Source organism: Pholcus phalangioides, unplaced genomic scaffold (genome assembly GCF_987345545.1).
Source record: "Pholcus phalangioides strain wild (caught in Gottingen) unplaced genomic scaffold, Ppha-v1.0 ptg000011l_1, whole genome shotgun sequence".
In the NCBI taxonomy this organism is placed as follows: domain Eukaryota; kingdom Metazoa; phylum Arthropoda; class Arachnida; order Araneae; family Pholcidae; genus Pholcus; species Pholcus phalangioides.
The window spans coordinates 42,067,368-42,093,323 of record NW_028301604.1 but is presented as its reverse complement, the minus strand read 5'-3'; the positions used below and the strand labels follow the sequence as shown (position 1 = coordinate 42,093,323).

General features: G+C 39.2%; 1 protein-coding gene across 2 annotated transcripts in view; it reads right to left on the bottom strand.

Moving 5' to 3' along the window:
- LOC149080429 (kinesin-like protein KIF28) overlaps window positions 1–25,956 on the bottom strand; it is a 1,038,199-nt gene that overhangs the window by 296,986 nt on the left and 715,257 nt on the right. For both annotated transcript variants that reach the window (XM_089239551.1, XM_089239552.1), the window contains exon 18: window positions 19,772–19,834. In XM_089239551.1, the coding sequence (XP_089095677.1) occupies window positions 19,772–19,834 (63 nt within the window). The remainder of the gene's footprint in view (window positions 1–19,771; window positions 19,835–25,956) is intronic.

Genomic DNA, 25,956 nt, shown 5'->3' with positions numbered 1-25,956 from the left:
GCATTCGACTGCGTTGTATGTGCATAGCTGGCTTATGGCTGTTCCAAGAGGTCATGAATTGACGTCATGGTTCACACACGGCGGAGTAGGAGCAGACAGGACCCATGGTGTTTTGTGATTTTATTTTTTGTACCATAAATGCACTGTAAACAACCATGGCTATTTATTAAACATACATACAGCATTTAATATTAGATTAAACTGGCCAGAGTGACCCTCAGGGGCGTTTGGCAGATACGACCACACACGGCCCCGCGCTTGAAGGGGCCCTGTATTCATTGGCGTACGCAGAGGGGGGTTTGGGGTTCTCACCCCCCCCCCGAGCCAAGATTATAGTGTAGCAGGAAATATTTGCAGGAAAAAAATAAACTCCCAGAAGGAAAAAAAAAATCTGAACCCCCCCCCCGAGAAAATACTGCGTACGCCTATGCCTGTATTTACCCTCATATGTGGTAATATTTAAAAAAGTTGTTCTATTTTTGTAAAAAAAATGAGATAGCAATGTTTCAACTATAAAAATGATAATGATTATTCCAAATAATACAGCGAATAAATGAGAATTATTCGCAACTCGAAAAGAAGCCCCACAGATTATTTTCTCTACCGGATCCACGTCTGGTAATGGGGGGTCCGGGAATTATCTAATACTGATTATCTACTAACATTTTATTTTGGGCTTGAAATCAATTTAACTTAGATAATAATGCAGTTATTACAAACTATAATTAAAACAATGGACGGATTAAGTGCAACCAATTTTTCAGCTAGTTTTTGGACCCTTAATATCTTTGTTTTTAATTATTTTTCTTCCTTCCAAAAATTATAAATGCCTTTTTAGTGCCTTTTTGCCTGCCTATTACAATTTTTAGTGCCTAAATTTCCGGGCTGTACCACATCATTTAAAAATAGCTCATATATTACACTGAAAGCGCTTTTCTGTTTGCGTGAAAAAAAAGAAATTTTAAATCGCTATTAATCTGAGTGATTTTTTCGCCTCTTTTACGCACTACCAACAGCTACCATTGTCCCCCCCCCCCTCCTCTCCGGGAACCTATTAATTGACGAAAACCTTGCATATCTAAAAATGTCTAGCAGTAGCTCATTAGCCATGGGGATGACAAAACAGTATTCGGCTAAAAATGCATCCGTAACCGAATGCCATTGCCATCTACTTCCCGATATTTCTTGTATTCATCCTTCCCCCCAGGGAATTTGCGTTCTGTTGTTGAAATTGTAGGAAAAGAAAAACAGCGGTGTCCAGTGTGAAGCTCGCGGGCACCAGACACTCCAGATGATTTTGCAGGATGTTTTCCCTGAGCACATGCAATTAACAATAATTGCATTTGTCGGTCTTTTTTACTCGGTGAAAAGAGCTGCTGATAAGCATACAATGAGGGATTAGGGGTTAAAAGCGGACGAGACATATGCGGACATTTTATGTTTACCAATAATCAAACGTTACTGGCGAGTAATTCTGGCGATTTTTAAGGTACGTTCTCTGGTCGCGATCGGGTCAAAATCGGACATTTTATGTTTACCGATAATTTAACACTTATTGGCGAATGATTCTGGCGATTTTTCAAGCTACATTTTCTAAATGTGTTGAATGGGGGGGGGGGGGAGGAGAATAAGTTCCTGGAAAGTTTGAAAAAGAATCAATATATGTCGGCTGCCGACCCCATGGGAGATTGTACTATGAAGAAGAATGAATTGACTGAGAGCTGGGAGAATTGTCGCCTTGTTTTCTTCTGAGAAACGTCGTTTTCTAACATTGCCGTCCGTACCTCCAAATACGACTCTTATCCAGCCCATGGATAAAAAAGTAATTTTAAAACTTTGAGAGAGAGAGAGAGAGAAGGTTTAAATCAAAGGACTTTTAAGAAGGTGTTTTGCAATAATCTCTGCCTCAGAATTAACAATCGCTGACTTCTGCAAACATAATTTAATACACTAATACACTACATTCCTCATAATTTTTAATCATGAAGCTTTGCAAAAAGTGACTTACACAGGGACGCCGTTATCAGACACGGGGCCATCTCAAAAATTTCGAGGCATCAAAAATGTTTAGGACACCCTTAGCCCCGATTTTATATATTTTGTGGGGGGGGGGGGGAGAGATCATCAGCTATTATTTCAGAATGTGCAGGAATGCTGAGAAATATCCTAACAAAAGATTTAAATACGCAATAAAATGTAAATAAAAAAAATTAATGATAATTCAGTGCTTAAAGGTAGTTTCAAAGTAATGAGAGGAAACAATATTCCAGAAACTGATGAAAATTTCAGAATTGAGGAATAAAAAATAACTAAAAATGGATCCAACACCAATGAAAATTCAGAATTAATTAGAAAAATAGAGAAATTTAGAAAATTAGAAAATGAACGGAAGAAAAAATTCTAGAATTGATGAAAATTCGGAATTAATGCAAGAAATAATTTAAGAATTGATGGAAGCCTCCAATAAGTTACCGTGAGTGCGGGGCCCGGTGCAACCGCACCTGCCGCACACCTCTAAGGGCGGCTCTAGACTTACAGAACCATGAATTCCGTTTGGGACGCATTATAGCTAGATTGCTTTTCAGGCAGAAATTTCGAGTGCTTTGACACGTAGACTGCTCAACACTAATTTTATTGCCAAAAAATTTTTAGTGATTTCAGGGTAATTTTGAGTGCTGATTCTGTGTGTGAATCTGCTGGCATTATTTTTTTTCAAACTCTCTAATTTTTAACATAAAGTGAAAACTAAATTTGACTAGGACTACACAAGCAGCACACAAATCGCATTTAAATCTGCGAGCACAGTTTACATCACTAGAAAGCTTGAATCAATGGAATAAATCAATTTAATTATGAAAAGTAATCAATTTAATCATGAAAATCAATACATAAATCGGAAGATAAGTCAATACTGATGATACTAAGGGCCGGACTTGGGCAAGTGTGAAGGTTGGCCGCAACCGGGGCGTTAAATGTTAAGGGCCGCAAAAACGTGATGAAAGAAAATACTTTGATTGCATTTTAATTTAAAAACTTCGTTTTCAACAAAGCGAATGCATTTAAACTTCGCTACAACGATACTCAATATAACGATAAATTACTCTATAACGATATTTTTTCAAGCCTTGTTTGAAAATGCCTATACTCTAATGTTAAACTGTTACCTCTCGACATAACGATATATAATTCCTACATAATCTACGACGACATTTTTTCTTGGTCTGCAGAGTCGATGTATCGAGGTTTCACTGTAGCTTAAAATTTTGTCTAAAACCTTCAAAATTCAGACATCGAACCCTATTCCTCTTGCCTAGGGTTTTCACAGAACCCCTTCCTCCAAGTCAAGTAAAGGATGGAGGTGGATCTAGTGCTCCGGACGATGGGTTGCTAAATTCTTCTTTTAAAATTTTAAAAATTACACAAGGCATACATAATGCATACTTGCCCAGCTGAAAGAGTATGAAGTTGAGGTCCTGGGTAGGTAATCGGTTCAATTTCCCCGACAGCTCTCCAACCTTTAAATGTCTGGAACCAGCGGGCAATATCGTTTAAATTTATTGTCGAATAATTTTTTTCTATTACCATGAAATAGTAGTTTGATGTTCATTCTGCCTATGTAAACCTGGCGTGCTCCAGGGTGTTCATGGTTACTCAGGGATTAGGAAACTCCGTTTTCGAGGGCCACAAAATGCTTAAGCCCGTCCTTGATAATAAAATAATGCGTATTTGTAAATCAATAAATGCACATCTTTAAAAACACTCCATTCAATTATCAGATTTCAATATGCTGGCAATGCACGTCACACAAAATTTGTGGTACATTTATGTTCAGAATAAAAGTAAAACAATATATGTATGTATAATATACATTATATATATCGTGTATTCATCTATACATCGTGTATACATTTATATATCGTATAATATATGGAATGAAAATAAGGGAATATATTTAGGATATCAGAATAGATCAATGCAGTAATGATATGCTCTATAATGTTGCATTTTGTCCACTAAAATGAACACAAAATGATATTAAATTAATTCAAGGAGAAGCACTTGCATGATTTTCTGTTATGGGTTTTGAATGTCTTTCATAGGAGGCTTCGGTAGAGTAATCAGCCATCATACGCGAGGCTCGAGCTTGCCTTGATACTTCTGTTCCATTACTTTCATATCTTGATGAAACCACCTCTCTTGTCATTAAAATGACTCAGATTGTCTGTGAAATTGGACCAAGTAACTAAGAAGAAAATGCGCCTTTGTGCTCATATTAACAGTCTATTTTTCAAACGTTTGAAAATTTTTAAATTCAAATTACAAATTAATCGTATTTTACTGCAATTCTTCATCGTTCTCTGCTTTGTCAAAAAATTCTCAACAACCGATACGAAACATGATCAAACTGAAGATCGACCGGATTGGACGGATATTGCTTAATATCCGTCAAAAATGCTGAAAATTTCGAATCTTTAAGAAATTTATGAATTTGAGAACCATCAAAAATCCCTGCTCGCAGCTTTTCATTGTTCAGTCCAGGAAACGTTTTACAAATTAATTGGAAGCACTCGCCACTTTATTTATTGAGTACCTTTATCGAATTGCTTCACTAAGCCGAGTTTTATATGAAGTGTTGGGAGATGTATTTTGTTTATGAACCGCTGGCTCTCTAAAAATATTTTCTTTGTTATCCCAGTAAGAGGTTCATCAGCTCAAGATCATGACAAATAACGAATGTCTGATGTGATATACGTAAATTTTGCGCATAAAATTTCGAAATTTCGCAAAAATAAATTTTTCTAAATCGGAGATTTTGCATTTATTCGCAAAAATGAACAAAACTAACGATACATTTTTCCTTCAGGTTTCATTTTGAAGCGAAGTAATAAAGTACTTAATTAAAAGCTAATCTTTCAGTAGTCTCCCCATATCTCCTTCTTCAATAGTACTTCCCTCTGTGAGTAGTAACGGCGTTGTAGGTACATAATACAGTCGACTCTCGGTGTACGAAGTTAATTCGTTCCTGAGGTAGGTTGGCAAACCGAAACACATTTGCCCATAGGAATTAATGTAAAAATAGATTCATTCGTTTCTAAGACCCCGAAGATTCCTACAGTGTCAATTTTTACTTTTTCACGCTCAAGTGAATAACTCGAAACCTATTGAATCGGAATATAATCATACTTACATTAAAAACACTTTTTTCCAGAGAAAATCCAGACTTTACGAGAAAACGGGCATATATGCTATACATGGGCAGAGCTGTACCCATGTCTTGTCTAATTAATTTCACCTATTAATCTCAGTGTCAAAGCTCTCGAAATTTCTGCCTGCAAAGCAATCTGGCTACAATGCGTTCCAAACCGAATTCATGGTTTTATAAGTCACTTGCTGCCAAACTTTATCAATAAGTTCTATGAGCAATGTGGGACATTAAAATGATGTTTCTAGAAATCAGATAGTAGTAATTATATATGTGTCAGAGGTTATTGCAAAACGTGTTTCAAAAATTTCTTTGATGAAAACCGTCCCAAAATTTGAAATGACATGCTGATCTATGAGCTGGATAAAAGGAGTCTAATTCGGAGGAATGTATTTGAAAAAATCGAAATGCGGCCGTAGACACTTCAATTTCTCCATTATCATTTCGAATTTAGTCAAATAATTTCGTGCTTGCGTGTTCGTAAACCGAATCAATTTTTGTTGTTGGTAAACCGAATTAACGCAAACCGAGACGTTCGTAAACCGAAGGTTGATTGTGTCAGCATTCTTGCTATTAGCATGACTACGAAGACTTTGAATTACTGCCTTTGTAAAGTAGGTAGTAGAATTTCATTATATTTAACATGCGCATGGCCATCAACAGAAGTATTTTAGATGACTACTGAAAGTAGTATGATTCTATTTATCAATGACTTTGTGGCGCTGCGATCGTCACGAGAAAGCGCGCGCGTCCGTGGAGAAAAAAAGAATTATTGCTCTTTCTTCCGGCGCTCGACAAGGTTGTAACACCTCTGTGTGAATAAATTTCTCTTTATCTATTTTGTCGTTTTGTGAACCACAGTTTGGTGACCCGGCATCGAACGATAACGATGTCCAATCCATCGGAGCAACCAACGATGCCCAATTCATCAGAGCAACCACCTGCAATGTTCCGAGTCGCTGTCAAAGCCCCACCGTTTTGGGCCAAACAACCTCATCTATGGTTCAAGCAATTGGATTCTCAGTTCCTGGCGAGTGGAATTACCTCCGATGCCACTAAATACCACACAGCCGTTGCAGCCATGGATACGAGTGTTTTGGTACATGTGAGTGACCTCATCATGAATCCACCGGCGGCAAACATGTACGACGCACTAAAAAGACGCCTCCAAGCTGAATTTGCTGAACCAGATGAGCGACGCTTACAACGTTTGATGTATGAAGTCGAGCTGGGCGATCGTCGACCTTCGGCGTTACTCCGAGAAATGCGGGATCTGTCCAGTGGCCGTCTCAGCGATGAAATACTTCGAAGTCTATGGATACAACGGTTACCATATCAAGTTCAAGCAATCCTCTCCACAAGTTCAGAAACGTTGGAAAAGTTATCGGAGATGGCAGACAAGATCATCAGCGTCAGCGGCAAAGCAGAAGTACAGAATATTTCACCAAATCTCGATCACCCACAACAACTTGACGTGCAGCAGCTGACTGAAAAAATAGAGACATTGACATTGCAAGTTGACGCGCTACGTCGATCTCGAGAACAACGCGGAAACCCTCAACGTCCTCCCAATCGAAACCGCCACGAAGGTGCAAAATCCATGAGGTTTCGAAACGATCTCTGCTGGTATCACCGTGAATTCGGACCCAACGCCCGTAAGTGTGTGCAACCATGTAGTTTCTATTCGGGAAACGACCAAACCGACAACTAATGGCGACGAGGGAGTCGGTTTCATTCAGCAGTCGCCTTTTCATCGCAGACCCACTAAGCAAGCTTTCGTTTCTCATCGACACTGGTGCGGATATTTCCGTAATACCCCCTTCTGCAGCTGATAGAAACAAACCACAGTCACTACTCACGCTTACCGCGGCAAACGGTTCTACAATAAAAACATACGGAAAGAAAATGATAAAACTAAGTCTCGGATTAGAAAAAACTTTTTCATGGGTGTTTACCATTGCTGATGTATCCCGACCAATAATCGGCGCCGATTTTCTGAAAAGATTCCGACTCACGGTGGATTTGGGAAACCGAGTTTTGGTCAACAACGGGGGTGAACGGTCTACAACCGGAACAACTGTTTCTCCAACTGTTTCCCCTGCAGTAACTGTGACATGTGGACATGAGATTTTCCACAATCTATTACAAGAATATAAAGAGCTCATGGAAGAAACATCAAGTCCAGTGCAAGCAACACACGAAACGGTGCATCACATCGAAACTACAGGAGTACCGGTTTACGCGAGAGCCCGTCGATTAGGCCCGGAGATGCTGCGAGCTGCCAAAGCTGAGTTCGATAAAATGATTACCATGGGTATATGTCGCCCTTCAAATAGTCAGTGGTCCAGTCCCCTCCACATGGTGAAAAAATCCGACGGTTCGTGGAGATGCTGTGGCGATTATAGAGCTCTCAACGCGAAGACGGTTCCTGACAGATATAGCATTCGGAATATTATGGATTTCACTATGGATCTGCACGGTAAATGCATCTTCTCTACCATAGACTTGAAACGCGCTTATCATCAAATACAATTGTCTGCTTCCGATGTACCAAAAACTGCTATTGTCACCCCTTTCGGACTCTTTGAATTTAACGTCCTCAGTTTCGGGTTGCGAAACGCTGCGCAAACGTTTCAGCGCTATATAGACGAAATATTGCGAGGACTTCCATTCTGTTTCCCTTATCTAGACGACGTGTTAATTGCATCTTCAAACCTTGAAGAGCACGTCGGTCATGTGCGTGAGGTCTTGAAACGTCTGTGTACACACGGATTAAAAATAAATATCGACAAATGCGTGTTCGCATGCAGCTCAATCAAGTTTCTAGGACATTTAGTCAACTCTCAGGGCATTAAACCGCTACCAGCCAAAGTCGATACCATTGACTATTACCCAAGACCCAAAAACAAGGCAGAACTTCGCCGATTTGTCGGTATGGTTAATTTTTACCGTCGCTTTTTACCGAAAGCGGCTGCGATACAATTGCCACTGCATCTAGTACTTCGAAATTGTACGCGTCATGACAAAACACTTATTACCTGGACACCAGAGCTCATTAAAGCTTTCGATGACACAAAACTCGCTGTTAGAGAAGCAGTTCTTTTGACACATCCGAGGCCCTATTCCCCAATTGCACTCGTGACAGATGCCAGCAACATAGCTATCGGCTCAGTGGTACAACAACGAGTCAATGATAGCTGGCAGCCGCACGGGTTTTTTTCCCGCAAACTGAGTGATACTGAAAAGCGATACAGTGCTTATGACCGCGAACTTTTGGCAATTTTCGCATCGATCATTCACTTCCGATATTTACTGGAAGGTAAACCTTTCACGGTTTTCACAGATCATAGGCCGTTAGTGTTCGTTTTCAATCAGAAAGCCGACAAGCTTTCTCCTCGACAAATTAATCAATTAAATCTAATTTCTCAGTTTACAACTGATATTCGTCATATCGAGGGAAAAAGCAATGTGGTAGCGGATGCTCTCTCGCGAGCAGGAGTTGACCTACTTTTTCCTTCTTCCATGAATTACGACCTCATCGCTGAAGCACAGAAGAATGACCTTGAACTGAAGCAGTTGCTTGACGGAAATATACCATCTTCACTCGCTCTTCAACAGCTCTCTTCCCCATCTGGAAAAACACAACTTTTTTTCGATACCTCGACATCTAAACCACGGCCTTATATTCCTAAACAATACCGTTGGGAAGTGTTCAAAATTATTCATCAACCTGCGCATCCGGGTGTTAAATCCACTGTTAAAATGATCATCGACAGATATGTATGGCCGAACATGAAGAAAGACATCCGACATTGGGCTCAAGCGTGCATCGCCTGTCAGAGGTCAAAAATTCATCGTCATACCAGCCCTCATATTGGACAGTTCGTATCTCCATCTCGACGATTTAGTCACGTGCACATCGACATAGTGGGCCCGCTTCCATTATCAGAAGGTTATCGCTACTGCCTCACTTGCGTAGATCGCTTTTCAAGATGGCCCGAAGCCATTCCTATAGCAGATATTACTGCTGAGACTGTTGCTAAGGCTTTCATACATACTTGGGTTGCACGGTTTGGAGTACCAGAAGTGATCGTTACTGATCAAGGTCGACAATTTCAGAGTGATCTATTCCGATCTCTCGGCAAACTACTGGGGATCAAACAAAATCGTACCACTCCATACCATCCGGAAGCGAATGGTGCCGTTGAAAGGTGGCATCGCGTCCTTAAAGCAGCGATCAAGTGCCATTCATCAACAGATTGGGTGGCAGTATTGCCAATCGTCCTTCTAGGACTAAGAGCGGCATACAAGCCGGAACTGGAATGCTCCACATCTGAACTGGTATATGGTGAACCTATCAAACTCCCTGGCGAGTTCTTCTCAGCTTCCACCACAGACGTCAATGAAAAACAGTTGCTCACTGAATTACGACAACACTTTTCGAAAATTCGACCTGTCCCAGCGTCTCACCATAATAAATCCAAAACATTCATCCATAAAGAACTTGATCATTCCACTCATGTTTTCCTTCGCAATGACGCTGTCAAGAAGCCATTGCAGTGCCCATATGATGGCCCCTATGAAGTGGTCGCAAGGCGCAATAACACTATCACCATCAAATGCAAAGGAAGAAACGTATGTGTGAACATTGCACGAGTGAAACCAGCGCACATTGCCACTAACAGTGACAGTACAAACAGTGAACCCATTGTGACCCGTTACGGCAGAGTAAGTCGTCCCCCGAATCGTCTCATTGTATAAGTGCATTCATAATCCCGTCCTTATATGTGTATATATATTTTTTTCTTTCTTTTGTTGTCAATAATTAGTTCGTGCGATCCGCACTGGAGGGGGGGTACTGTGGCGCTGCGATCGTCACGAGAAAGCGCGCGCGTCCGTGGAGAAAAAAAGAATTATTGCTCTTTCTTCCGGCGCTCGACAAGGTTGTAACACCTCTGTGTGAATAAATTTCTCTTTATCTATTTTGTCGTTTTGTGAACCACAACTTCATACCATGCCATAACGTTGCAAAAAATATTATCTTGGAGAAGCTTTCCAAAGTACAAAATTTGGGTGCAAAGTTGATGTAAGTGTTGTCACGGCGTCAGATAAGCCCAGCATAAAACCACTGTATATGCTGCAGAGTTTAATTTGTTGCGTCGAACATCGTGTAAAAAATAAATGTACACTGCTGGCCACCGTAAATGCAACACCCTGAAGGAAGCATGCAAATAATATGAAATTTACAACATGCATTAGCGGAGGTGAGATATGCAAATGATTAGAATTTCAGCGCAGACGCACATCACGCGCGCCTGTGGCGCCACTTCAAAGCGCTATTTAAGGCTTGGAGATTTCGACGATTTGAAGTACGGCAATTGTGTTTTTCTTGTGGTTTTTTAAAAAAAACGATCAATTATGCCTCGTAGAAAACAGCGATCATCTTTTGATCAAGTATCCGAGTTCGACAGAGGAAGGATAGTGGCCTACCGAGATTGTGGATTATCTTTCAGGGAAATCGGTAGTCGTGTTGGACGAAACCAAACAACTGTAATGCGGATATGTGATCGTTGGATGCAGGAGGGTACGACGGACCGACGTGTTCGATCGCATCCACCTCAGTGCACCACTTCACGTGATGACAGGCGTATGGTGCGTATGGCAGTGACGGATCGCTCAGCCACATCACGAATCATAGCACAGCACATTCAGTCTGTACCGCATCATCCAGTGTCTGCGCGTACTATTCGACGCCGTTTACAGCAGAGTGGTCTGTCCGCAAGACGTCCATTGCTTCGTCTACCCTTGACGCAGAACCACAGACGTCTCCGCCGCCAATGGTGCGATGAAAGAAGGATGTGGACGGCACAATGGAATGAAATTGTCTTTACTGACGAGTCACGCTTCTGTCTGTAACACCACGATGGTCGGATTCGAGTCTGGAGATACCGTGGAGAGAGGATGCTGAACAGCTGCGTTATGCACCGCCACACTGGTCCTGCACCTGGTATTATGGTATGGGGCGGTATTGGATATCACTCTCGCACTCCTCTAGTACGCATTGCCGGTACTTTAAAAAGCCAGCGCTACATCTCCGAGGTGTTGGAGCCAGTTGTCCTTCCTTACCCTCAGGGCTTGCCCACAGATATATTTCAACAGGATAATGCGCGACCACACGTGGCACGCATTGTCCAAAGGTTCTTCGTCAATCGCCAGATTGAGTTGCTTCCCTGGCCAGCTCGCTCTCCGTATCTTTCGCCGATAGAAAACATGTGGTCCATGGTTGCTCAACGATTGACCCAGATTACATCCCCAGCTGCCACACCAGATCAACTTTGGCAACGCGTGGAAGCTGCTTGGTCTGCTGTACCCCAAGAACACATCCGAAGTCTCTTTGAATCAATGCCGAGGCGTGTGGCAGCGGTGATCTCCAACAATGGCGGCTACTCTGGCTACTGATTTTGGCAGGAACCACACTTCACAGAAGTCTATAAATTTAATCATTTGATGCTTGGTCAACATGTTATCTATAAAATAAATATTGTTGCGATATCTCTTGTCTTTCTTGGTGTTGCAATTTGGGTGGCCAGCAGTGTACGTTTATTATTTATTTACTTTTTCATTTATACTTTTTTAAATTTTTTATTTATTTATTTTCACTTACTGTTACTTTTTACATTTTTGTAAAAGCTGGGGGTGGTGAAATCGCCCTCTCCAAGAAATTATCATTTTAGGAAATAGAAAAGTATGATGAAAAAAGGTCATACTATTTCAAGAAAAAGGTACAAAGAAATTCACTTTGATTTTTCAAAAACAAAATTCATATAATTTTTTCCATTTTTTTTAAACTGCTCAGGCATGTTAAGTAACCTGTAATCATATGCAAAATTTGTGTGCAATTTGGTTAAAAATCGGAAGATCTGTCAAAAATGGGTTGAGAAAATGCATCCGAGCTGCAGTAGTTGGCGAAAAATTTGGTCTTGGTGTTGTAATTTGGGTGGCCAGGAGTGTAGTTATTTTTCTTTTCCCACGATATATCTTGCATGTACGATCAATCGATATCGTTTATGTATATGATCGTATAAGTGCTCATTAATTTATGTATGATTTTACTAATTTTCCCTCTTATGAAACAATCAACTTCCTTTGGTTTGACAATGCCGTAGTCCACGCACTGTGCTGATAATACTCAGGCGACATTAGTTGTAGAGACCCTTCCTAGAATAGAAATCCCTCGGGATAAGGACTTATGATCACCTCCGCGCCGAGCCCGATAATAATAATAATAGTTCTACTGAAGCTATATATTTATTATTATAGTGTTGGTTATGTCGGCGTTTTTTTTTTTTTTTACGTGTAGCAATCCATCACTTGTCAGTGGTTCAAAGAGGACGGGGTTTTTTTTACTTGTTCTGGCGACTGGTAAACGACTCACGTCTTTCATTGTTCAAATTTCATCAAAAGTTTCTCTGCATGTCTTTATAATGTCCATCAAAGAGAAAATCGCCACTTAGCAGCTTGGTGGAAAAATTAGGGATAAACCGCCAACATCGCCGGCCCGGCAAAATTTGTCCGATTTTGACCCGGCTTCTTGTTGTATCCATTTTGTCGCCATTTAACAGGTTGGAGAAACAAATGGGAGATACAGCGCCAACATCGAGGGCGCGGCAAAATTTATCCGATTTTGACCCTATTTCCATGTTGTCCGCATATATCCCGTCCGATTTTGACTCGCTACCGTAGAGATAAAGCTGACGTAGCGGAAGGATTCCATCACTGTGAAAAAGTTGTTTTGAAGGAGTCAAATAGTCACTTGTGATAAGTCTTATTGCTCTCTTTTGGAGTTTCATTATTGGTGTAAGATTTGAAATGAAGTCGCCACCCCAGATAGCTAAACCATATAACAGAAGGGAATGAAATAATGAGTAATAAAGTGTTAACATGAACGAGTGATCTATATATGGTTTTCGGTAATATAGTTTGTAAATTACGTAGCGAAGTTTACTTTGCAGATATTTTACATGAGTTTTGAATCTGAGGTTATGATCAATATGAATACCTAGGTATTTAATCGTGGAAACCTGTTCGAGACTCTGGCAGTTACAAGTTGAAATGTTTTGGCAATTATTATTGTGGAATATCAGATTATGGTTGAAGTTTATATTAGTCATAGAAGAGAAGTACATAAACTTAGTTTTTGTTACATTTATTTGTAAGTCGTTTCTGATAAACCAATTACGAATTATTAATAAATCGGCGTTTATCGAATTTGCAAGTGAATGGTCGTCATCAGTTGAATAAAGCAATACTGTGTCATCTGCAAATGTTATGATTTTACCAGTTAATTCAATGTTGCAAAAGTCATTTATGAATATGTTAAATAATAATGGTCCCAGAACAGAGCCCTGAGGTATGCCTTTGATTGTTTCTAGTGGATTACTAAGATTATATCCAACTTTAACTATTTGAGATCTATGACTAAGGTACGAAGCAATTAATTTATGTATATTACCTCTGATACCAAAAATATGTAATTTATTGAGTAAGATACGACGGTCGACACTCTCAAATACTTTTTTTATGTCCAGGAAAATGGCAATAGTCTTTTCGGATGTATCGATTTTTTCTACAATATTCTTAGTGAATGTTAAAAGGGCAGTCTCTGTGTTTCTGTTTGGAAGAAAACCATATTGATTGATAGAAAAAAAATTTACATGCGAGAGGATGTAAGAAAACATTCTATTCTTAATGATAATTTCAAAAAGCTTTGAAAGTGACGACAAAACTGAAATCGGTCTAAAGTTGTTGAGATCATTCGGATCACCATTTTTAGGAATTGGGGTTACAACTGCTAATTTTAATGATTCGGGAAATTCGCCATTTGTAATACAATTATTTATTAAGTCGGAGAGTACGTTTAAGATGTTATTAGGAAGTATTTTTAGAACTTTCGAGTTCAACGTATCTGAGAAAGACCCGGTAGCAGGTAAAGTCTTAATAATTTTTGAAATTTCTTCTGGAAAAGTTGGAGTGAGGTATATTGAGTTGACTATGTGTGACTGGATATAGTGTTTATAACCATCATTTATATTAATATTGAGTGGTGAAATGTTAACGAAGTGGTCATTGAAATTTTGGGCGAGGGTGTTGTTGTCACAGTTTGTTGGTAATGAATTTTGATTATTATCTTTGAATATTATTTCATCCAATAACTTCCAGCGTTTTTTAGATGTGTTACATTTCGAAAATTGTTCGGAGTAATAATTATTTTTAGCAATTCTAATTTGGGACTTGACCATACGAGCAACATTTTTATAAGCTATATTTATAGAAACATCAAAAGGGTATTTTCGAGATTTTTTGTATAGATTTTGTTTTATTTTTATAAGATGTTTTAGTTCGTGTGAGATCCAAGGTTTCTGTTTGATTTTATATCTTGTGTGGTTGACGTTTCTAGTATGGTTTTGGACAATCGTTTGAACAAGTCACAGGGGTCAGTAGCATTTGATGAAAATGTATAGTTTTGCAAAAATACCTAATTAGCTTGTTGTAGTCAATTATTTTAGCAGAACATTTTAGTTTGCGACCATTACTAATTACATTAATATTACTGAATAACAATTTACAGAGTATAGGGTTATGATCTGTGATATCAGTGGAAAATATAAATGAATAAATATTGCTAATTATTGGGGAATGACGCAAGAAAATATGATCGAGACATGTTCCCGACTGAGGTCTGGTTATATTTTGAATCAAAGGTTGAAAACCCAAACTACATAGATAATCCATATATTCAATACTCTTATTCGATTCGGTATTCAAGAGGTCAATATTGATATCACCAATGATCATGATATTTTTACATTCGGTATTATTTAAAATAAGTTTCAATTCATTGAAAAATTCTGTTACTGGGAATAAGTGGGATCTGTAGTTAGAAAAAATGGTCATGTTTAAAGATGGTTCAACTAGGGTTATAATTTCAGCAGTATGCATAGTTATAGAAGATATTTGATTAAAATTGAGGAATTCGTTTATGTATACCAATGTACCTCCTGAACTATTATATTAGCGGCAACATGAAAAGAGTTTAAATCCAGGAATATTAAAAAATTTGGTTTCATAATCAAAGATCCAAACCTCAGACAAAACAATGATATTTATATTTTCAATGTTGAAACCCAAAGTAGACAATAATTGATCAAAATTTGCTCTAACACTACGAATGTTGGTGTGGAATATATTTAATGAAGAGTATGGAACATTATTATTGCTGGGAGAGAGGAATTTATTTAATTCATCCAGGGTGCTCAGTTCAGTGTAGTTAGAATTAAAATTAATAGACATCATTGAAATCATCAATATGAGTGATTCTGAACACCCTGGAGTCATCATGTTGTCTTAAGAAAATCTTACCGTCTCTGATCCAGCAATGCTTGACCTGCTTTAACCTTTTTCATATATGGGCACAAATAAGCATTGAAATAAATAGATGTGGATCTAAGTCTATTGTCTATATGAGATGCTTGTAGTTTCTTCGATCTTGCAGCCTTGAGAAATCTGTCTGTTTGATTTATTGTCAAACTGTATCACAATAGGCTTTATTTTATCCTTTATTTTGGTAGGTACACGGTGAAAGGCTGTAACACTATCAATCATTTCAGGAACAACTTTAGATATTATGCTTGATTTGAGAGATTCTATATCTTCGTCCGATGACTCGGGAAGTCCCTGGATTTCGATGTTGCAGCGGGAATATTGTTGAAGTTCTCCTATTTCACTTTGCAGTGTTTTGAGTTCAGATTTCAGTATGAAATTTTCAGATGCAAGATGTTGTTGTTTGTTTCGAAGATCGGTTATTTCGAGTTGATACTGACGATTTTGATCGGAGATTTTAGAAAATTCTGCTGCAATATATGATTGAAAGTTTTTAAATTGCGATTCAAATGATTCATTGATAACAGAAATTATTTGTTTGAGATCGGTGGGTAAATCCTTCATACAATGTTGGAGATTAATGGCCGGAGGTGAAAATTGGGGGGCTTGATGTTGAGGCGATGGAAAATTCACAGTATTTGTTGCAGGTATCGATCCGATCGTGGGTGACGAAGCTGTGGAAATCTGATGATACTGTAGGTATTGAAGATGTAGTTCTTGAACGTGCGGAAGTTACAATCAAAGTTGCCGATATAGAGTTTTGCTCGGCAACAGCACGACACTTGTTACATTTCCACGTTTGCACACCATTACGTTTTTGTAATCGGAATGATCTCTCACTAATGCCAGCACAGTAAAAGTGAATAATATTTCCACAAATCGAGCAGTTCATACCATCCTCCATTGAGATTAGAACTTCTGAGCAAAAGAAACACTTGGAATCAGTCATGATAGAACACGTTTTCAGAGAGATTACTTGATGGCTCTAATTAAATTGTAGTAGAGTCAGGACTGCACATTAAAAAAAGTTACATAAAAAATATAGGTGTGATTACAATTTTACATTATATGGGGAGTTTTTTTTTTTTTTTTTAATAAATTAAATAATAATAATAATAAAAATTCAGACTTTGCGAGATCGTACGAGACAGAAATTTATCGACCAACGCCCACTGTTGCCAGATACCTGTCCAAAAACCAATTGGTTGCCAGATACTTGTCCAAAAACCTCAGAAGCAGGGAAAAGATACCCCTTGATTTTTTCGGACTGCGGGGGGGGGGGATTTTTACACAAAAGCTTGCAGCAAAGCTGTCGCTTTATCATGGGCAGCCTACGAGGATGGGGTTGACGGAGCTCTAGCCCTGGGGCCTGGACCATTCTCATCATTTTTTGTTTTTCCACACTATGGATTCACTATAGAGGGGAGCCCCCTATTCCAGGATAGGAGTGTGTCATCTGCTTTATCGGCAACAATAGGCATTTCACTGTGGAATCTGTGTTCATGGAAATTTTCATTTCATTCAGACATTAAGTCCTTCTACGCATTAAAACAGCAGGGGTCATATTGTAGCCCTAAGGGCACACACCCCCATTGCTGGGGTAGGGAGAATACTGCGGTTGTAGTCTTCATTGAAAGGTAATCACAATGTCTTTTCTTCCTTCGTCGGAGAAGGACTCCGAGAGCTGAGCCTTGTAAATTGTTCTTTTCTTCGTTCGTTCTTTTTTTTTTCGGTGACTTATACATGTGTATTGTTAAAAAAAATAGAAATACTTAGTTCAAGATACCCACTGATACGAATACAAATTGATACGATTGATGTTACAATGTCCTTTGTTTTCTCCTATAGGATATATCTGAAAGGGAAAAAAATAAAGCCTCCGTCCCACAAGAGTGGACTAGCGGACCATTGGTAAGATAATTAAAGTTAATAAAAGTCTAAGGCTGGGACCTGACTACGGCGCGGTTGCACGCGGTTGAGGTTGGGGGGGAAGGCATCATCTATAGTTTTATTCTGTCAACGCACAGATACAACTGCAACCGCTGAGCGCGGTTTTTTCAACCGAGAAAATCCACATTTTTTGGGACGGTTGGGGTAACCGGAAAGCTGTCATCATGTATTGCAAAGGGTTGCGCTCCCTGATGACGGTTCGGCTGGACCTGCGGTTGCTCTCTTCCATTGTCTATTAAGTGGTTTGACAAGGAGGGTGACTGGATTTCGGATGCACTGGACAAAGGAATTGCTCTCCTTCTCAGGCTGCCATAAAAAAATGAGAGGAGAAGACAAATTCGAGGAACTGTATGGTGAAGTTCCATGCGACGGAAACTAATTCTTTGTTTGGCGCTTTTGCACTGATAACAATAAAAAAAACCAATGAAGAAAAAATTAAATTTTTCTAACTAGTCAAATTTTTTTGCTTTCCTACATGAGCATACATTGAAACTTGGTTATAATGACATTCATAAACTAACGTGATTACGCTAAAACCGAGATGTATATTGTAGAACACTTGAATGAAATGCATTGGATCCCGATTATAACGTTTTAGCAAAAAACCAATTAGTTACCTCATCCAAAAGAGTACAAATTACCACGGGGCCCAACCATTTATAATAAATTCATAAAAAATTAGAAGTAAAAATAATCAGACATCTGAAGGAATATATTTTTATATTTGCAAATTCTCCATATCAAACTTTTGAAACATTTATTAAAAGCCTAAGTATGAACCGGGGATGAAATATGTCCCTAAGAGCTGCATTGTGTGTGTGTTTTGCTTTCATTATACTGTCTTTTTGATATTTATTTTTGTATCGTATATGAATGTGGCTGTCTATCTTTGATTTTTCAATTAAAAAAACCATCTAGGCCAGCGGTTCTCAACCGGTGCTCCGTGTGAACTCCCAAGGGCTCCGCGGCCCTCGAGGAAAATAAAAAAAGAACCAGTAAATTTGAAAAAAATAATTAATTAATATTTTTGAATAAAAATAAATCAGTAACTTTGATGAATAAATAAAAAATAGGCCTACGGGGCTCCGCCATAGAAATTATATACTGGAAAGGGCTCCGTGGGTCAAAAAAGATTGAGAACCGCTGATCTAGACAAAACGTTGTATGCGGGTAATATCGAAGAGTGCACTAAAACAATTTTCACACCTACCGTTCTTTTCAAGCAGTTTTTAATTTACATACAACACAAAGTCGCAACTAGGGAGAGCGGGTCCACTGTATCGAGTGCTGAAGTAGAGGGGGCGCCGAATTGCCCCTTTAACACCACTCCTTCTAACCTTTCCTTAGACGGGGACGCCAAAAGCTTGCTAGCTCCAGTTAAAAAAGTATCCAGCTGCGGCCCCGTATGTACCTTAAATCTTGCAACATACATATTGATGTACAGGGCCACAACGACATGCGTGGTCAGCCGGGGCAAGCACGCATTTTGGTGCCCCCTTTTAATATTGAAGGAGAGATGAAGGGTTAACATTTGCGCTCCTGTCTGGCTCGGAGTTCGGATCAACAGTCAGTGCAGTCTTAACGCATGGGCCCACCCGAGCACGGCCCGGGTGCCTCAAGAGAAGAGGGGCCTCCCAAAAGTGAGCCTCCCATAAAAAATCTCATCCCACACGGGCAACCTTGACTCCCGGGCCCCAGGGCTGGGGTTCTGTCAGCCCCCCCCCCCATGTGGGGGCCATGCCCTATACGTTAGAGCAGTGGTTCTCAAACGTTTTTGACTCGCGGAGCCTTTTTTGGTATATAATTTATATTGCGAAGGAAATTCCCCGTAGGCCTATTTTTTTATTAATTTATCAGTTACTCTGATATATTTTCATTATCTAAAAATAATTATAATTACTTTTTTTTTTCAAATTTACTCTTTTTTTTATTTTACTCGAGTGGCCGCGAATCGCCTCAGAAGTACACACAGAGACCAAGGGCTCCGTGGAACACCGGTTGAGAACCACTGCGTTAGAGGTTTCTGTTGGAATGTTGACGTGCTAGTGTGTGTAGTTCTCAAGGTCATCTACGTAAAGACATGATGTGGATGTCTTAACGATAATGGAGTATTTTTTTCAGCTGCATAACGAACTTGTTTGATTATATTCATAAATTTTATCAGTGTTTTATACTTACATTCAGTATTCCTACTTCAATACCTTTGTAATCGACAATATCTAGCTGCTCCTTCAATTCCACCTATATTCAAAACCATAAAAATAATAATATAAGTACGGATAAGAATATTAGAATAAGTGAGAGAGATTTACGAGTGAAAGACCGGATTCGGCCTTGTCGGGACAGCGCAAAAAGTTTTTAGCGTGAATACATCCTACTGATGAGTTTAAAAAAAATATAGCAGAAAGGAGTAAACTGTTTCGTGCCTGATAATGGAATCAATGATGTGTGAGGACAACAAAGCATAAGCAGAGATAAAATTGAAGGGGGTTTTTTTGGCGGGGGGTGGGGGGAGATGATGATGTCAGTGTATATTTGTATATACATATATAATCCACATACTGAATCACCCTGTGTGTGTATGTATATATATATACACACACAGGGTGATTCAGAAAAGATGGGGAAAACTTTAAAACTTTTAAGAGGTGATAGTACACACCAATACATCATCAAAGAATGCATGGTTTAACAAGAAACGTAAACGCGATAGCGCGTTTCGAAACGGCTGCTCCGCAAACGTTAAAACGGCGTTCCTGTTAAAATTTATCGGGAGAAAAAGCACACCATATGCATGCAAATGTAACCTAGGGAAGTAGAAACCGTATGCAAATCTGCGACACAGTGAATAAAAGGCGCGGACGCCAGCCCTGTGAATTTATTCCAGCGTGCACCCGTTCTAACAGTTATGACGTACGGGATAATGCAACACCACCTATAGCACAAGGCCTCCGCACGAAGCTTGTGACGTCAATGAAGAAGGCCATTTCTCCTATTGCCATTGGATGTATTGCAAAAAAACGTAAAGATATCGCATGCGTGCTATATCCAATGGAAGTAGGTAAAATGGCCTTCTTCAGTGACGTCACGAGCTTCTTGCGGGGGTCTTGTTCTATAGGTGGTGTTGGATAATGGCGCACTTCAGTAATACTGAAAAAGCAGACATGCATTTGTTTTACGGAGCTGCAAACGGAAGTAACACAGAGGCAGCACGAATGTTCGGTGAGCGTTTTCCCCACAGGCGTTTGCCAATCTGAAAACATTTGCGTGCTTGCATCGGCAGCTGTGTGAAACGGGCTCTTTCCTTGCTTTCCGGTCTGATGCAGGTCCGCGCTTTTTATTCACTATGACGCAGATTTGCATACGGTTTCTTCTTCTTCCTCAGGTTACATTTGCATGCATGGTGTTCTTTTTCTCCCGATAAATTTCAACAGGAATGCCGTTTTGGCATGTGGGAGTAGCCGTTTCGAAACGCGCTAGCGTGTTTGCGTTTCATGTTAGACTAATACAAATAAATACAAATACAACACCACAACAGGCAAAATGCCCAACGAGGTGGTTGAGAAAAAGTTGCCCATAACAAATATAGATGTCATATACTTCAAAATTACAACAACCCTTATTAATAAAAAAACAATTACAAAAACTAAAAACGTATATATACAAATAAAATATTATTTAATGCCCGTAAAGATACTTATGGTTGTCTTATTCTAAGTATGGATAGCTTTTCGATTCACTCCAACATGCAATCGTATTTCTTTTTACACGTGTCAATTGTGTTAGAATTTACTACCTCCGGGGGTAAGCTATTCCATTTATTAACAACCCTATTAGAGAAAAACTCCCTGCGACACCACAATCTAGAACTATCCCTTACCAATCGATACTGGTGTCCCCCTTCTAAAAGCAGCCGATTGACGGTGCAATTCAACCTCACAAATAGTGAACGTATTTTTTGTACCTTTGTGTGTGCGTTAATAATAATAAAGGTTCAATGTGAGCCGCTTCTTATATATTTATCTATTTACACTCATGTTCATAAATTAAGGATAATTCAGAATCACACGAAAATCGAAATCTAAAGTAAAAATTTCACCTGTAGAATTATCACACACATCTGCAAGAATGATATGCAACTTTCAGGAAGCCACCAGATGATGCCGATAGTACGTCACAATGACGAGAGTGTGAGAGGGAGTATATAAGGAATGGTGGCAAAGAAGTAAAATTGTTCACAAGAGTTCTGTAAGGCGCTCAGTGCCATAAGCGAATAGTTATGACACCTGGAATGTGGGCGTACTCAGATGGAACTTGGAATTGCCCAAAGTGTCATCTCTAGGCTTTGGCAACGATTCCAAGATAACGGAAATGTCAGTAGACGTTACACTACAGGTCGCCCCCGAGTTACAACGCCGAATGAAGACCGGTATTTGGCAGTAACTGCCAAAAGAAGCAGACGGAGCACAGCATCCGACCTGTCTCGTCAGCTATCTGCAGCCACGGGTACCACAGTTTCAAGGCAAACCGTGTACAGACGTTTGGGAGATATTGGTCTATATGCTCGCAGGCCTGTCAGATGTGTTCCGCTCACGGCAACTCACTGTCGGCAGCGATTAGCCTGGAGTAGAGAACATGCAATGTGGACATCGTCACAGTGGGCTTGTGTGATGTTTTCCGACGAGTCCAGGTTTAGCTTGCAGTCTGATTCACGTCGGACTTTCATATGGAGTATATAAGCTCAAATTTATTGGGACATCATTCTGGAACAACATGTACGTTTGATTAGGGGTGCCATGGGTGCAGAATTTGTGTTTATGGATGACAACGCCCGTCCTCACCGAGCAAACATCGTAAACGAATGCCTTGAATCTGAGGATATAACCCGCATGTAATGGCCAGCATTCTCACCTGACTTGAATCCGATAGAGCAGTAGTTCTTCTCAACCGGGGGCCCTAGGATATTTCAGGGGGGGGGGGGGGCGCCACGGATGAAAATCTTGCAAAAGGGGAGCCACGGCTACTGATACGGGGGCCACGAAGAAATTTGTGACATTAAACTTTTTTTCGTCACTCTGACTAAAAAAATTTAATTTCAAACAAATGCATAAAATATATTTTTTGCAATTTTTCCCCTATTTAAGTAACATGAGGAAGGAAATAAAAAAAGTGGTTCATGTAATCTCGGTGGTTTTACGACTTGGGGGTGACACAAACTATAGAAGAGGTTTCAGCAAACTTTAAAGACAGAAAATTGTGTGTGTTCAGACTTTTCATTCAAAGAGGACTGCAAACATCGCAAACGAATGCCTTGAATCTGAGGATATAACCCGTATGGAATGGCCAGCATTCTCACCTGACTTGAATCCGATAGAGCATGTGTGGGACATGCTTGGCCGACGAGTTGCAGCCCGTCAACCACATGTGTACCGGAACTTCGGAGAGCATTGCTTGCTGAGTGGAGTGATCTTCCCCAAGATCAGATCGATAATTTGATACTGAGCATGCCTAGCCGTTGTACGGACTGTATTTCATCGCATGGGAGACATACAATGTATTAACCATCATACCAACCATGTAATAGTAAGTTTTTGTAAAGGAGATATTTTTTACAATTGCTCCAGGGAGCAAAAATCGTAGTTTTTATGAATGGCATCATACATACACCATCGTTTTTGTTCTTTATCTTTTGTTTAATAAATGGGCTTTATGAATAAGTAACGTTTGTTTTGTTTCTGAACTTTTATTTGCCGGAGCCGGCATTATCCTTAATTTATGGACATGAGTGTATTAATCCCATGGGCTGTTGCATTCAATGTTATATTTATCAAAATCGGCCTTATTGAATTACTATGATGTTACATATATATACAGTATATATTCATGCTTGCTATTTCTTCGTAGGGGTAATTCCAATATTTGCTGTTTATAAAAGATATAGGAAAATTTCGACGATTTTTCGAAAATATTAATATCTGGTATACTATTGACTATAACTTATTGATATTGTGTTTATATATCGGTAATATTGTTCCACCCATTTAGTTTTGTATTTGAAATTTTCTGATTAATTTCTTCTGAGTGAGAAGCAATTAAGCTCCCTAATTTTTGTATAGTTTTTTTATTGGTACCAAATAATACAGCTTGTTATTCTATACTCCTTAACACTAAACACGACCATGTTACTCCGGATTATACTTATTTCCGGAGCAATTTAACTAATTTGCGGAGCCAATCAATATTCAATTAGTGTTTTTCTCCAGTGTTTATAGTAGGATTGGTTTAAAATTGTGTATATATGTTCAGTTCATTATTCTTCATTGATTAAGATTGTTTTGAAAGCTCTAATGTAATTTAATAATTAATTATATAATTATAGAATATACTATTCACTTCTTTTGAATATTGTTCTATATTTTTACACCTAAAACTTTGAAATTTTTGACAATTGCAATTTTTTGTCCCGGAGTGATAGTTATTGATCCCAGAACGGCGTAACTAAAATATCGTCCAGTGATTACTCGTTCGCGGCTAGTTCACTATCCTCCCTTCCGACGATTGAGGAAGTTTCCTAGATAACAGGAACGTACCGAGAACCGGAAACAAGAATTATGGATATTGCATCTAAAGAAAAGACAATTTACAAGGTTGCCAATATTGACAGACCTGATTACTGCAAATGTACGGGATCAACAACGAAGCTGGACATCTCGGATGCAAGTATGATAAAGGATCAAACTTTACAGAAAGAAAAGACTAGGGAAAAGAAGGATATTCATCCCACATTCCCAGTAAAAAATCTGGAAAAAAAGTATCGGATGTAAATAACATTGGAGACAGAAAGAAAGGAGCCTTGGAGTTTCAACTGGGATTCACAATTGGATTCCTCGGCATGATGAAATCTCCAGCACGGGATTCATATTAACAGCGCTAAAAAGAAAGGTGAAGAGTTAAAAAAAGTGGTAAATAGATAAAACAGACAAGAAGACAAGGCAAAAAACAAGAAGAAAAGACAAACTGATGGTTCAACCGGGAAAGCACGCATAAAAACACCCGATTAAGAAAGAGGTTTTTAATAAATCAAGATAGGCCGAATCATAGTCTTAGAACGGAGTCTATCGAGGTAAGCTACCCTATTCCAGCAGATACTCTTCAGAATGTAAATTCTGTAGACATGTCTATTTCCACAAACCGTGTCAATCATGTCCGGGATGAATCTTCGGAAGCAGACAAGATCAATACAGAACAGCGTACCAAGGAGCCAGTGGAGAAAATCATCGAAAAGCCTAATGAAACCACAAATGACCATCAAAAATAGGATGCATCAGGACATACGAATCAAAATAATAAAACCGAGGACGATCTTAAGTATATGGGAACACCTCATACACCACAAACGGAAAAATAGATTAACCAAAAATCTCTATATAATTCAGGAGTTTACGGAAAATTCACCGCCAACAATTCACCGCTAGGAAAATTCACTAACAACAATTCGATGCGAGTCAGTAAGCGATTAAGTTACTGAGTCAGTGAGGGAGTGAGTGAGTGATTGAGTGAGCGAGCGAGCTACACTGTGTGCATGAGCGAGTGATCGAGCTACTGAATCCGTGAGTGAGTGAGCTACTGAGTGGATGAGTGATCTAGTCAGTAGGCGTCCCATGGGGGAAAAGCCTAGGCAAATTTTGCCCATTGCTCTAAGATCTAGTGAGTAAGTGAGTGACCCAGTGAGTAAGTGACCAAGTGATTCATTACATCTAGCTGGGAACGCAACTTAATGAATAATGAATATGTCAGTTTATGAAGAAGTTGAGGAATACACACAACGCCCACAGTGAAAGTTTAGCGACTTCTGTCCATGTTTCATCACATTACTTATTGCGGCTGATGTCACGGTAAAATCCCAGAGACTCGGGTTTTATCAAGGTGCGTTGGTGAAAGTGTGCGCTTCGTCCGATGATCCGCCTCTCCACACATTGATTGCATCATGACCCCGCACGCCTCTGGAGATGTCGGGACACTAACTAATGGCCTTGAGTATAAGTGAACCTAAACCTGGACACGTGGCAGCGTTTAGGAAAACTAATAAGTTTATTATAGTTTTTTATTTTTTTGTTGAGTTTTTATTTTAGTTTTTATTGTTGAGAATATAAAATAAATAAAAAATAATTAATATTAATTCCTAATAAATTTAATTTTAAACTGTTCAATTACTATATTTATTAAGTAATTAATTAGCGTCAAGAACTAATAAGTTAACGATGGATAGACTGAATAAAAACGGGCTTTGACTTGGTAATGAGTCCCAAATAAAAACGTTTGCATCATTTTTCGGACTTTTACCATCTCACCTTGTCATGAAC